This window comes from Phlebotomus papatasi, chromosome 1, assembly GCF_024763615.1.
Source record: "Phlebotomus papatasi isolate M1 chromosome 1, Ppap_2.1, whole genome shotgun sequence".
In the NCBI taxonomy this organism is placed as follows: Eukaryota; Metazoa; Arthropoda; class Insecta; order Diptera; family Psychodidae; genus Phlebotomus; species Phlebotomus papatasi.
Window position 1 is genome coordinate 34,443,858 of NC_077222.1, and position 14,716 is coordinate 34,458,573.

The following is a 14,716-nucleotide window of genomic DNA, read 5'->3' on the forward strand; positions in this document are numbered from 1 at the left end:
TTTACGTTCGTCCTTTCGTCTGTCCGACTGTCCGTCCGGAGCTCTTTAGAGCTTAATATCTCCTAAACTGGGAGAGATATCGACTTGCGGTTTTCGACAATAGTTATATATCTGGTAGAAATTGCAACTTGATGCATTAACCCCCCCCCTTCGCCTTTCCTTCCGTTATATTGAAAACTCCCCTTTTTTCTCAATAGCTCGGCCCCTGTGGCATCGATCGGACTAAAATTTTAGTATGCTATAGTTGGGTCTCGGAGGTCTTCAAGCTTTCACTAAGAAAAAAACTCAGGGCCCTCCGACCTTCTAATTCAAGCTAGAAGAGGTGAAGTTTGATTGTTCGAATTTGATAAATAAGGGCATTTTGGAAAGCTCTCATGAAATGGCCCACAATCATTTTAACATCGGAAGTTCATAAAACAATTTTAAATTAATTAGCACTGGACGGATCGGACTGAAATTTTAGTATGTTATAGCTGAGCCTTAGGGCTTTCGATCAATACTAAACTTAAGGTCCCCCGACCCCCTGACTCGAGCTATAAGGGTCCAAAATAAAATTCTTAAAATGGCCATAACTCCGGTTCTAATTGTCAGAATTTAAAAAGTTTTGGAAAGTTTTTGGAAGGCTCTCATGAAATGCTACTTCCCCTTCTAACATCACAAGTTCATAAAACCACCGCTAGGGGCGCTATTTTTAAAAAGAAGATTTTTCAATTTTCTAAGTTAAATAACTCAAAAATTCCTTTATGCATCGGACGGAAATTTTAGTTTGTTGTAGCCCTTGATTATACCTATCAAACAAAAAAATACTGAAGTCGATCCATAACCTCTGACCCGAGATATAATGGGTCAAAGTTCGAATATTGACCGGCCTCTATCTCCGGTTCTAATTAACATATCGACCTAAATTTTGGCTTTTTGGTTTCGTATCGATGAGCACTTTCAGATGGAAGTTCAAAAAGTCACCACAGGTGGAGCTGCGATAGCGTCAAAAAACCGCGCTTATCTCGGCTTCTGAGTAATCGATGAGATCATGTTCTATGGCAAAATTATAGAGAACTTTCTGGTCTACGTTTCACCCATATATCACTTTTCTGCCAGTCCATCTAAATCCTTGATATTTTGGTTCAAATACAAAATTTGTATAATTTCACGAATTTGATTCAAGATAACTGAATGGCGTTCCCCAACTTCAGCTCTAAATCGAATTTGAATGCATTCCAAGTTAGATCACATTAAGAATCTCACCTACATAAGCCGGTTAGGATTATCTGTCCCTTTTGGAAGTATAACCAAATGCAAAAGTATTTAATAGTTAGTTTTTGGGACAAAATTTATAATGATTACACGTGTATAACAGTTCGTAAAACACATATGAAAAAATTCAAAGTTTGCATTTTTTTACATTTTCAGAAAAAAAAATCTATCTCTATAAGCAGTGCAATTCAATAAAAATATATACTTTATATCTATGGGTACCATTTGGTTAGCGTTATAATTTAGTTTCGTGGAATTTAAGGCTTAGAAAAAAGAAGGAAACTAAGAAAAATATACCATTTGTGAATTAAAATGGTTATCAGTTATTCAATCATCCTGTGTGACCTCACTTAATTAGGTGTGATTCCTTCTAATCACACCTATTTTTCCTATCCTATCAATTTTTTAATGTCAATATTTAAATCGCCTTCACAGTCGAATGGATAAATATTGCTTAATTGTAAAAGACCAAAGCTTAAAAAAAAACATTTCTTTACAATTTGAGATGGTTTTCTGCTAGACCTGCTGGACTCCTAACCAATAAAAAAATTGGTAATAAACAGAGCTCACGGAAAACTTTATTTCGTGAGTTTGAGCATCCCGCAAAGCCAGTACACTTTGTCATCTCTTTTTAGTATAAATTCTTCATTCCACTGTGATTTTATTTTCTCTTTCTTCTAACTGTCGAATTATTTTCCTCTAATTTGAACAAATTAGTCCCCAACGATAATCTCTGAGAGTAGCCTGATGTTATTTTTGTGCTCTCCCCTACCCACTACCCCAACATCCATCTATATCCAGATGCTGGAGAGAGAAAAAGCGAGAGTCAAAAGAAGCTCCATCGAACGGATAAATGTCATTAATCAAGATCTGTATCGGAAACCCAATTGATTCATGACTCTCTGAACTCATATGCCCAGTCACACTCAGAAAATTTCACCTTATTCCTAAAGGGTACTATACACGAAGGTAAGTTGAAAAATCATTTACAATCTCCCCAAATCGAGAAGAAGAACTGGAGCAATTAAGGAAGAAGATAGGAAGATGAGGCGAAAGAAATTTTATCAGCAAAACCCAATCGAAGCTTCTTGTGACCTCTACCGCACATTTTTTTATTCGATAGTCTCTCTAGAGAAGATTGAAGATATCAACTTCTAATTAAATTGTCCGCTAGAATAACACATTTTGTGTAATCAAACTCTTTGGGGATGCTATGAGAATTTTCACAGCAGTGTTTGAAAGAGAGTGTGTGTAACTCAATAACCGATAAACTTTCCAATATCTTGCATCCAAAAGTATTTATATACACACTTAAGATTAATCCCTTGAGAGAGAGTGTGAGGAAAACTTTATCATGTTCCACAAAATGAAAATAAACTCACTTTTAGAGTTAGAAAATTTAATCATAATCCTGTAATATTGTTTCTTAAGCAATTTTCATCCAATTAAACCACATAGTTTGCAAATTGACAGAAAAAGATAGATTTTATATAGCATTTCAGAAAGTGTATGTTTTGCAAGAATATTCAATTTGCTAAATGAATAATATTTTGGACTCAGCAGAAATTTATTTATAGGGGATTTCTGGGTAAATTAGATATATATTAACACTATTAGAGCTACACTGTGTAGTATATATATTAGATGCAATACATTTTCACTAAACCAGTGAACTCAAAAGTGGAACTCTATCACTAGTTTTTTTTTACAGATTTATTTAAATTGATTTATGACCAATATACAATAACTTTTGTTTGTAAACATGTTTTCAAAATTTCCCGGGAGAATGAGCGACATGATTAGATCTAGATTCTAGATCTCACTCACTCTCATTGAAAGGTCAAAAACATGTTTACTAAACAAAAATTATTGTGCGTTGGGCATTACAACCAATTAAACATAATAAAACTGTAAAATATTTTAAAGTAGATTATTGTGTTAAAATAATACTGCTATTTCTTTATTTGCGGAAATGCCAATTTGAAAAATTTCGATTGATTCCTGTTTAATAAGTACTCCAAGATCAAGAAAAGTCGTCATATAAGTGCAGCAATATCTTGTAAAATACATGCAATTTATAAATTCCAAGCTCAGAATAAAAATCAAGCACATTCTATATTGCATAAGCATGGGATATTAGGTGAGATTCTTAACAATCTCACCTACTATAATCCTAACAAAATTTCATGTCCTCCGATCGCGCTCAAACTTGGCCAAAATGTGTTTCGCCACTTCCTGATCACGAATATATGGGGGGCTAAGTTACGTTCCCGGCCGGCCGTCCGGCCGGCCGGCCGTCCGGCCGCTCTTTGGAGCTTAATAGCTCCTAAACTAAAAAAGATATCGACTTGCGGTTTTCGGCAAAGGTTATATATCGCATGAAAATTGCAACTTGGTGCATTGACCCCCCACCCCCCACCCCTCCTTCCGCCATTTTGAAGACCCCCCTTTTTTTGTTTTCTTAATGGCTCCGCCCCTATGGCATCGATCGGGCTCAAATTTTAGTATGTTATAGCTGGGCCTTAGGGCTTTCCATCAATACCAAACTTAAGGTCCCCCGACCCCCCTGACCCGAGCTATAAGGGTCCAAAAAAAATTTCTTAAGATGGCCATAACTCCGGTTCCAATTATCAGAATTTAAAAAATGAGGGCTTTTTGGAAAGCTCTCGTGAAATGCCACTTCCTCTTCTAACATCGCAAGTTCATAAAACCACCGCTAGGGGCGCTATTATTAAAAAGAAAATTTTTAAATCTTAAAAGTTAAATAACTCAAAAATTCCTTATGCAATCGGGCTGAAATTTTAGTATGTTGTAGCCGTTGATTATACCTATCAAACAAAAAAAACCTTAAGTCGATCCATAACCCCTGACCCGAGCTATAAGGGGTCAAAGTTCGAACATTGACCGGCCTCTATCTCCGGTTCTAATTAACATATCGACATAAATTTTACCTTTTTGGTTTCGTCTCGATGAGCACTTTCAGATGGATGTTCAAAAAGTCACCACAGGTGGCGCTGCGATAGCGTCAAAATTCATCGAAATTCAAAATCATTTTTCTCAAAAACGGCATTGTGCAAGTTAATGAAATTTTAGTATGTTGTAGTCCAGTCTAGGACGTTTCCAAAATGGTGCGTATGCGCGCTGTGGTTTCAATAGAACCGGAGATATGAGGGGTCAAAGTTCACGAAATTCAAAAAATCATATCTCCGGTTCTATGTGACCGATTTTGATGAATGAGGGCTTAAACGAAAGATCTCACCAAATGCTACAACTTTCTAGAATATTTGAACTTCGTGGGACCAACACCAGGGGCGCCACAGTCGAAAAACCAATTTCAATATCACATAACCTCAATTATCTCGACTGTCGCTGAACCGATTTTGATGATTACTTCGACATAATTGTAGAGGACGTTTGTCTCTACATTTCGTCCATACATCATTTTCCGCTCAGACTACGCTATCACTCCGATTTTGCCGTTTAAGTGTGAAAAAATTGATTTTTCCCATAATAACGCTTTAAAATCACTCAGATGCCAATTTGACTGCCTCTACTCCACCAAGACACTTAAAATAGGGTTTTAAATGGAAAGTCCCACAAAATACAACAATTCTTTGATATAGTTGAAGTTCAACAAATGACTACTTGGGGCACTCTGGATGAAAAAACGAGTTAAGAAACAAAAAACCTCGATTATCTTGGCTTCTGAGTAATCGATGAGATCATGTTCTATGGGAAAATTATAGAGAACATTCTGGTCTACATTTCACCCATATAACACTTTTCTGTCAGTTCATCCAAATCCTTGATATTTTGGTTCAAATACAAAACTTGTATAATTTCACGAATTTGATTCAAGATAACTGAATGGCGTCTCCCTACTTCAGCATCAAATCGAATTTGCATGCACTCCGAGTTAGCTCACGTTAAGAATCTCACCTACATAAGCCGGTTAGGATTATCTGTCCCTTTTTTATTTTTATAATAAACCTTAAAATTATTTTTCGATTTTTGCCATAAGGTGTCGATAAAACTCGCACGCAATTAATGTGAAACGATTGAGATATTGCGTAAATCGGACTTCGCCGCGTTAGCCGCTTAAGTGTTCAAACCTGGCAATACTTCAGCATAAAATGCTCTAATCTTTAATGCACTTAAACTCGCACCCGCACTGGCCAAATATAAAACGATTGAAATTGCGCTGTTACAGATGATGTACAAAACAGTTTTGATTAAGCTTAAAACAAGAAACAACTCAATCATAAAATGGTTAATATTGCGCCTAAAAACACGCACAGCTGAATCATAAGACGGTTAAAGATTGCGCTTAAAATCACGCACAGCTCAATCTTAAAACGGTAAATGCGCTTAAAATCACACGCAGTTCAATCGTAAAACGATTAAGATTGCGCTTAAAAAAGCGCATTCTTAATCGTTTTATAACTGAACTGTGCGTGTTTTTAAGCGCAATCTCAACCGTTTTATGATAATGCTGTGCGTGATTTTAATCACAATCTCAACCGTTTCACGATTCAGCTGTGTGTGATTTTAAGCGCAATCTTAAGTGTTTTATGATTGAGCTGTGCGTCATTTTAGGCGCATTTTTAACTGTTTTACGATTCAGCTGTGCGTAATTTTAAGCGCATTCTTAACCATTTATGATTCAACTGTGCGCAATCTTAACCGTTTTAAAATTGAGCTGTGCGTGGTTTTAAGCGCATTTACCGTTTTATGATTGAACTGTGCATGATTTTAAGCGCATTTACCGTTTTTTTTAGCTGTGCGTGTTTTTAAGCACAATCTTTACTGTTTTATCCTTAATCTGTGCGTGTTTTTAGCACAATTTTAGCCATTTTATGATTTAACTGTGCGTGTTTTCAGCGCAATCCTAACCGTTTTATACTTCATCTGTGCGCATTTTGTCCACAATTTTAACGAAAATAATTTAATTTTAATGACATAACATGCTAAATTTGATAAAAAAAATATAAGTATTGGTCTATTTATATAGCCAGATATTAATGGACTATACAATAGCTAGTCTACTTTCATATCTTAATCAGTGAATCAAATTTTTCATTAAATAAAAATCAGTTTTTCTAATAATTGAGAAGATATTTTTAGACAAGAGTGAATGTGAGCTTATTTTTGTGAGAAAATGTTTTAGGGATATACTTAACGAATTATACTCCTGAACAAGTCTAAGAATTCATAATACAAAATAATATTGTCGCTTTATTACATTTCAGTAATTATAGTTTTGGGGTAGAAGTCCTATCGTGGTAGACTTAGAAAGGAATTCGATAAATTATCTTGCTATCTTTATCTCGGGAATAAGCGTATTTTCGCGTCCGAAACAATTTAGGGATATGGCATTATGCACCTAGAGGTAATTGCGTTTGATTAAATCTAAAAGAGCTGTATTTATAAAAAAAGATTTTTTGGTTTTCACCCGGAGTTCTTCAAGAAATTGTCAGAATATTCAAAAATTTTACCTTAATTAAAGAAATTTAAATTTCAACAATGGTTTCACAAAATGATATCCAATTTTAGGCAAACATTCATAATTGTCTGAGCATAATATCATAATCCCGTCAGGTGCGTAATTCCTGGATCTAGTATAAATATTATTTGTCTTCGTCAGATCACTTTATTACTTCTTTAAATTCATATACTTTTCTGATCACATAAATTGTTCTTTGATTTATCATATCGTTTTTCTATGTTTCTGTAAACTTCGCCAAAGCTTAATTAATTTAAAAAAAAAATGTTTTTAAAAAATCCAAGAAATCGGGTCGGATAAATGTTTAAGTAATGCCCAAAAATTTGACGGACTGACAATTAAAAAATCAATTTAAATGCATTTTCGAACTCATAAGAAAAGAGCTCGAATGACATTGTCAGGAATCGAACTCATGTGTGGAAACGATGCCACGAAAATTTTAGAACTTCCCTACAGCACATTCGGAATCAATTTATCGATGTTAGAGATAAAAATCCTGATGAAACTTGCATAAAAGTTCAAGAAAGTTCAACTTAAAATATTACAAAGAGGAAGCAACTGACAATTTCAATTTTTCGCGAACGCGAGCTCAACAAAAACACGAAGAAAAAGTCATCAATTTTGATCTTCTCTTATTAATCGGCTTTTTCAATGTTTATAATGAAAATTCTGTCTTCGGTATGCAATTTTTTTCTCACTCGCAAATTGTGGTTGTCTTTGTGCGAGAATCGATTAATAAAATGGAAAGCGAAATAGAGTGAATGACAGAGGATATAATTAAAAGTGTCATCTCATGTAGTTAATGAGTAGCATGAAGCAAAAGACTTCATACTGTGTTTTTTTTTTTTCAGCAAAGGCCAAGAATATGCTGAAATTATTTCAACAAGCTCTTCCAACTCTCTCATACTTTCATCAGTTTTGATCAAAAGACAGGAGGTGATACAGGGGAAAAAAGTACACGAACTGGTAATTAACCAACTCTTGCTCGAAAAGTCTGGAAATGATTGAGTTGGCGAAGGGAATGGGAAAAATTTACATGGAGAGAATATTAAAAATGAGTGACTCACCATCGAAGAGCACATCTTGATAATGGACGTATTCCTTCCTAATATTCTCTGACTCTTTCCTTTCCCACTCCTCTCGCATTTGCTGCAATTTTCTCCCAGTCTTTAGTAGGTCATCTTCCTCCTCTTCCTCTGGTTCTTCATGGTCTGTCGTTCTTTCCGCCCCTTTGTCCTCATGGTCTCCTTGACGATCAATTATCCACTGTGGTTCTTCCTGTAAGGGAGCAATTATCCATTTGAAAGAGCAAATAAAATGGTAAATGTTAAAGATAATTCTCACCCTCTTGGTCAATCTCTCCTGAAGATTTTCAGCCAATGATGAATCTTTTTTCTTGAAGAATTCCAAATCCTTTCTGAGGCACTTTCTTGTCCTACCCAAACAGTCTGTGTACTCTACCCAATCCTCTTGGGGATCATCACTTTTGTAATCTCCATGGAGCTCAGCAGCCTCATCTTCATCAGAAGACGAAGAACTCTGCCCCTTCTCACACTTTTCATCCTGTTTCTTCTTGTTAAACATCACCAGACAATTGTCATCGGAATTAACAAACCCACCAGAAGCACTCATTCTATCGTAGAACTTACTCTTGGCTTCGAGAATCCGTTTGGATTTGTTCATCATTTCAAAATCTTCCACTTCCGTTGTTTTTGACTCAATTTCACTTTTTCCACTTTTGTTGGAAGCCTTCTCGGATTTAGGAAAATTTTTTGGCACGAATGTCTCAATCGACTGCTGCCCCTTGGCCAGATTAACTTCCTGCTGCTTCCGGAGAAGCTCTGCCTTGAGGCTGAGAAGCTGAAAAGAAAAAAAATAGAGACGAATGGTGTTTGTGAATTGGTGAAAAAAGACGCTATGTTTGGAGACATTTTCCTACTCACCGACGATATGTTGACATCGATTTTCTTATTGGGGTCATTCATTTTATCCCTGAGAACCTTTTTCACACACTTTAGTGATTTTTTTACACAGATTTTCCGCGAAAATTGAGAGAGAAGTCACACAACGTTTCCACTCGCATGGAATTCACCGAAGAAACTGTCACAACAAACGTGAAGTATGCGGCATATGCAGCATGAGCATGCGGGTTTGGGGTAAAATATTCACTAGATGGCTCTGCTCTACTCACTAAATGCAGCGATACCCTATAAGAAAAATCCGGCGCGATCCAATGGAAAATCCATTGGTAACAGAATGGAATGTTCCATGCGTCCACTTGGTGAAATCCACCCTTTATCCCCCTGGATTCCCCTGTAGAAGTACATTGTAATTTTGCATTGGCGCGTCACGCAATTTCCATGGGAATCTACCAGCCTCGGTGGTGGTGTTATCCAGTGGAAATCCATGGGCATTCCCGTTGAAATTCTAAAGCTGCCGCATGGTAATTTCCACTGGTACTCTATGGGAAATCCATGAGTACTCTCGGAAAATTGGCCGGTATTTTCCCATGGGACACCAAGGGAATTCCTGTGGTAAGTTCCATACCTGGGAGGGGTAATTTCCACTGGTACTCCACTGGCACTCCATGGGTGATATCGGAAAACCGGCCGGTATTTTCCCATGGGATACCAATGGCAACCCAGTGGTAACTGCTTTACCTGGGCGGGGTAATTTCCACTGGTACTCCACTGGCACTCCATGGGTGATCTCGGAAAACCGGCCGGTATTTTCCCATGGGATACCAATGGCAACCCAGTGGTAACTGCTTTACCTGGGCGGGGTAATTTCCACTGGTACTCCACTGGCACTCCATGGGTGATCTCGGAAAACCGGCCGGTGTTTTCCCATGGGATACCAATGGCAACCCACATGGTAAGAGCTGTACCATGGCATTCCACTGGCAGACCATTGCGTTAGCAATTCATGGATGTTAAGAAATGTTTCCTCTTGATGACTTGGTGCTGGAAGAGAGCGATGGCGATGCAACAGAAGATCCTCTTTTAGCACTATACTCTTCGAATGCGGCGAAAGTATTGTCATATCGATGATACTAAGAATCTCTTGGAGTTGACATGTCAATTATATGCGACCTTCTTTTTTTTATGCCTAATGAAATATCTCCATTCTATTAAAGAATATACTTTTCTGTAAGCGTTCAGGCAATTTTTGTACTTCAGATTATCATTCAAGCTTGAGACTAAAGTAATAACACTGGTCATATATAGCAGAGAACATTTTATTTCATGTATTAACTTCACTTTTTTAATAAAATTAAAAAAAAATAATACATTTAATTTAAAAAAAATCTAATTAAACTTCAAATTAATTTAATGTTCAGATACATATATAAAAAATATTGACGTGATTGAAAAATTATTTACATTATAATGAATTACAAAAGAAGCAGGAATCGTTGATCACCTAGAAAGAAAAGTTGAAAAAAAGTAACCGTTACTAGCCACTCATCCAAATTTTCATGAGCATGACTTGATTTTTAGAGATAGGTATGCCTAGCTAATTTACGTAAATAAATGTGCACGCTGAAATTCCCCATTGGCTAATAATAAATAATGCTGGCGCGACATTCCATGAAGGAACTGGGCCTTCCCGCAAGGAGATTTCTAGACATGCTATATTATTTTTTCTTGTACGGGATGAGGTTGCCAGTTCCATGCCCCGTGGAGTCAAGTGCAGTGAAGCTCACTGGATGCAATCCGAACACCTTTAACGCCAGAAAACTTCCTGGTGACCTAAAGGGGATTCGAAACCGGGACACTTGCATCATAGAGCGAGTGCTCTACCACTTGACCCATTGAGTGCCAAATATTCCATTGAATAATGGCTCTGAAAAATTACCCACAGCATATAAAAAATACAAATATTTACGGAACTATAATTTTATTGGGATTTCTCTGAAATTTTGGTTCTTTTTTAGACCAATGGCTTCTCGCCGCATTTTTTTTTTTATATTCCCTTCATTAAGGAGTTGACGACAAAGCCATTTCCACGATAATGGATCATTTTCTTCCACTTCCTCGCAAAATCCGCCGAATTTTCGGCTATCTGGCCTGCTTCCTGAGATTTGTCTTCAAAATTACCCAGTATTTCTCAATCTTCCGGACTGCAGGACAGGTTAAACATCTTTTCCACAGCCTTAGAATTGGAATCCTTTGAAAAGATGATCGTTGTGTTTCCGGGACCTTGTTTTAATACGTTGATGATGTTTGCCGGTTCGATGGGGAGCAGCCTAAGTTTTATAGGTTATGAAACCATTCCTCTTTTTGTTTTTAAGACCAAGCTCCATAAAAAAATAATAATGCTGGGACCCACCTCTTTCCATCTGCAAAGCTTCTCAAAACACATTCATATGTTGTCTAATGATGAATATGAAAATAAATATGGCCTATACAACGAGTGATTCGGGATTTTCTGCCGTCTTGCCCGATGAGGTCGGTCTTGAAGTCGGTGGCAGCCGCAGATGTTTTAAGAGCAAATAAATCTATCTATCTATCTATAAAAAAGGTATATATTAAAGAGTAAAAGAGTATTTAGTAAAGAGTAAAATAGGAAAAAGGATACTTACTAAAAAAAAATCAAAATGTTCACTTAATTTCACTTCGAAAGTACAAATCGACAGGTCCGGAGGCGTCGATAAGCTAGTGGCGAGAATTATCGACACTAGCGACAAAAATGCAAGTTATTATCTCGATTGTCCATAAATGGACATTCGACAATAGCGATGGATCGCAATGAGACAGTTATCATTTCACCTGATTAATAAATTATCTTGAAATGACATCGACGAAAAAAAAAACGAAATCCGAATCCTTCTGAATCTGACTGCATATCATACGAATCGAAAATTCATCGTGCACACGCTACTTTAATTTACTACAATAGTGCTATTGTATGTTTTTTTTATAATTTGGTAGACTACAAATTATTAAAGACACTCACCTTACACAGCTTACGATTTAGACGATAGATAGATGTATGAGTAGATTCAGACGATTTCAAATCTCGCTGAGTATATGGCCCAGGTACTGCTGAAGTGTTCTTTGGTAATGGAATTGCTGGCGTTGCCTTCTTACGCTTTCTGCATGGCCTATTGCTGTCTTTGATTTGACCGACTATTTTGGCACAGGACTTCATCGCCTTATCGTGTATAATATGGTCTATAAAATATGAAAAGCTTATTTATTTTAATTTGTTTATACAAATAATACAAATCCATTTCTATACAAGAAGCCCACATTGCTCAGGGCTTCTCTCCTATTTCTTCCAGAAAATCGTAGATATTGTATAGGATTTCCTTGATCATTTTATTGAATGTACCCAAAATACTAACGCTGATCAGATTATTCTTCATACTTTCACAAGGAAATCCCCTAAATTCTTAGGATTGTGTTGTAAATTTTCAGAAATACCCAAGATAAAAGTGTTTGTTGTAAGATTTACCAGAGAAGGGAAGCAGTATGAGCCTCCTTATCAACATGGGTGTCTATAATATATTTAACAAAATATACAAGAAAATCCCAAAAATCTCACGTTTTCTGCGGAAGCGCAGTAAAAATCTTCTGAACAATAAAATAAAAATTAAAAAAAAATGAGAATATTTTACAAAATATATAAGAAAAATCTAAGAAAATCTTTGCATTTTTGGAGGAAGTAGGAAAAATCTCTTGTTCATTATAGCTTTCTTGGGTATTTCCAACAAAATATACAAGAAAAAATTTTGCATGACTTTCCGGAAAGCGAATAAACAGCAATAAAATGGATTTTATGTGCTGTTGAATTGTGAATACATAAGAAAAAATCGGCGCGATCCAATGGAAATTCGACTGGTAACAGAGTGGAATTATCCACGCGTCCACTTGGTGAATTCCACCCTTATTCCCCTTGGATTCCACTGGTGAAGTATATTGTAATTTTGTATTGACGCGTCACGCACGCAGTTTCCATGGGTATCTACCAGCCTCGGTGGCGGTATTACCCACTGGATATTCAAATATCTCAACTAATTTGGAAAATATTCAAGAAAAACTTGTGACTCAAAGTTGATTTGACGGTATTTTCTTTTCTAAATGGCGTCTTACCTTGTCAACACAAAGAATGAGACGGAGAAGATGATTTTTTTGTGTTTCGCGCACTAAATTTCTTTATTTCGTATTGAAAACCGTGTCACTTTATTTAACTAGTTCTATTGTTCATCCCGCACACTTTTGTCACTGGTTTTTCAAAGTTTTAATTGTATTTTTTCACAAATAACTGCACAAGAACCAATTCACCACGACTTCCAGAAAAATCCGTGAGCAATGCGCGTGCGCTAAAATGGCGTTATTTACTCATCGAACGCATCATCGACTCGTCGATTACATTTGAAATACAGAGACCGTTGTGATAAATTCTTTCGATTAATATAAAAATAGACATATCGCAGAGTGAAATCTTTTTTTTTTTTAAATAAAATAGAACACTGGAACTTTCCATGGTGCTCCACACAAATTCTTCTGGAATTTTCCACCTGGAAGTAGGAATTCACAACTTTGAAGTTTCTATGGGAAAACCTTCGGAGTGCCCATGGTGATTTCCGTCCATCACCAGGGAAAATTTCACTGTTGTTTCACTCATATAACCGTGGTGAGAAACCACAGGATTACCAGTGGATATTACCATGTGTATGAGTGTATATAACCGTGGGAGAACCAAGGGTCTTCCACTGGATGTTTACACTGGAATATTCCACTGGTACTCCACATGAATTCCTTTGGGATTTTCCATCTGAAAGATGGAATTTTCCACCTGGAACTTTCTACGGGAAAACCCTTGGACTACCCATGGTGATATCCACTCATCACCCTGGAAATTTCCACTGTCATTCCACTCATATAACCATGGTGGAAAACCAGAGGATTACCAGTGGAAATTTCCGGGGGTATCACTGAAAAATCCCTTGGGAAACCCCATGGACTACCACTGGATATTGCTGCTGGAAATTTCCACTGGTATTCCGCACGGATTCCATGGGAGTCTACCCGTGGTATATCTCAAAGGGAAAACCACTGGATTAACCCTGGTGTTTTCCACCCATATAAAGGGAAATTTCCGTCCTTATTCCATGCGGAACACCAGGGGTAAGAATCCAGGTGGAAAGCTAAGGGATCTCCAGTGGTTATTTCCATGGGCACTCATGGAAATATCCGGTCTGTCATCCGTGGCTGGATCCATTTCTTATAGGGTACCCAAGGCTGAGAATAGGTCCTTTAGCTTTAGCCATATTCAAAGACATTATAAAGGCGACTGGAGTCGATATCTATTATAGAACCGTTAAAAGAGTGCTACAGAATAATAATTTGTTGAGTTGTAATCCTAGAAAGGGCGTACTCAATACTAACAACAGTCCCTTTCAGGCCAAGAAATATTAGACAAACGTTTTGTGGACCGATGAAACCAGGATAAATTTGTTCGGAATAGGTGGAGTGAAACGTGAAACGTGGAAGACTCACTGTAAGGGCCTTGACAGATTTGAGGATTAGCCGAGAGACGGCTTAGCGTAATTACATTAGAAAAAATGGTTAAACTACATTTCTATCATCTTCCACTAACCCTCGATAGTATGATTCTTGTTTTTTCTCTCTTTATATATCATTATGAACAGAACATGTGCACAATATATATGCTGATAAAATCAGCCCTTTTTTGCACTTTCAGATAGTCTATAAATAAAAATATTAGACCTGTTTCTATGTGCTTGGCGATTTTTTTTTTATATATTAAGAAATTGTTCAACGAATCTACATTAAATTTTGTGTGGAAAAATAAAATTAAACTCTAAAGTGCACTTGAAATATTAATAATGCTATTTAGGTAGTATGGTATAGGCTCTTCATAGAAGGCCTAGAATATGCTATTGATGATATGTTCACCCTGGACGTCAGAAACCAATCAAAATATTGA

At 36.7% G+C, this 14,716-nt stretch overlaps 1 protein-coding gene and 1 long non-coding RNA gene across 2 annotated transcripts in view; both read right to left on the bottom strand.

The window, feature by feature from the left end:
• LOC129798899 (coiled-coil domain-containing protein 174) overlaps positions 1–8,871 on the bottom strand; it is a 102,710-nt gene extending 93,839 nt beyond the window's left edge. The window contains exons 1-3 of the mRNA XM_055842383.1: positions 8,701–8,871; positions 8,102–8,617; positions 7,825–8,035 (exon numbers count right to left, since the gene is read on the bottom strand). Coding sequence (XP_055698358.1) covers positions 7,825–8,035; positions 8,102–8,617; positions 8,701–8,742 — 769 coding nt within the window. The 5' untranslated portion in view covers positions 8,743–8,871. The remainder of the gene's footprint in view (positions 1–7,824; positions 8,036–8,101; positions 8,618–8,700) is intronic.
• Positions 8,872–9,979: 1,108 nt separating this feature from the next.
• On the bottom strand, positions 9,980–13,075 carry LOC129798904 (uncharacterized). Its single transcript, XR_008751480.1, has 3 exons — positions 12,856–13,075; positions 11,717–11,934; positions 9,980–10,180 (listed from the first exon to the last, which is right to left on the bottom strand). It is a non-coding gene; the product is annotated as an uncharacterized LOC129798904 (long non-coding RNA).
• Positions 13,076–14,716: the final 1,641 nt, after the last annotated feature.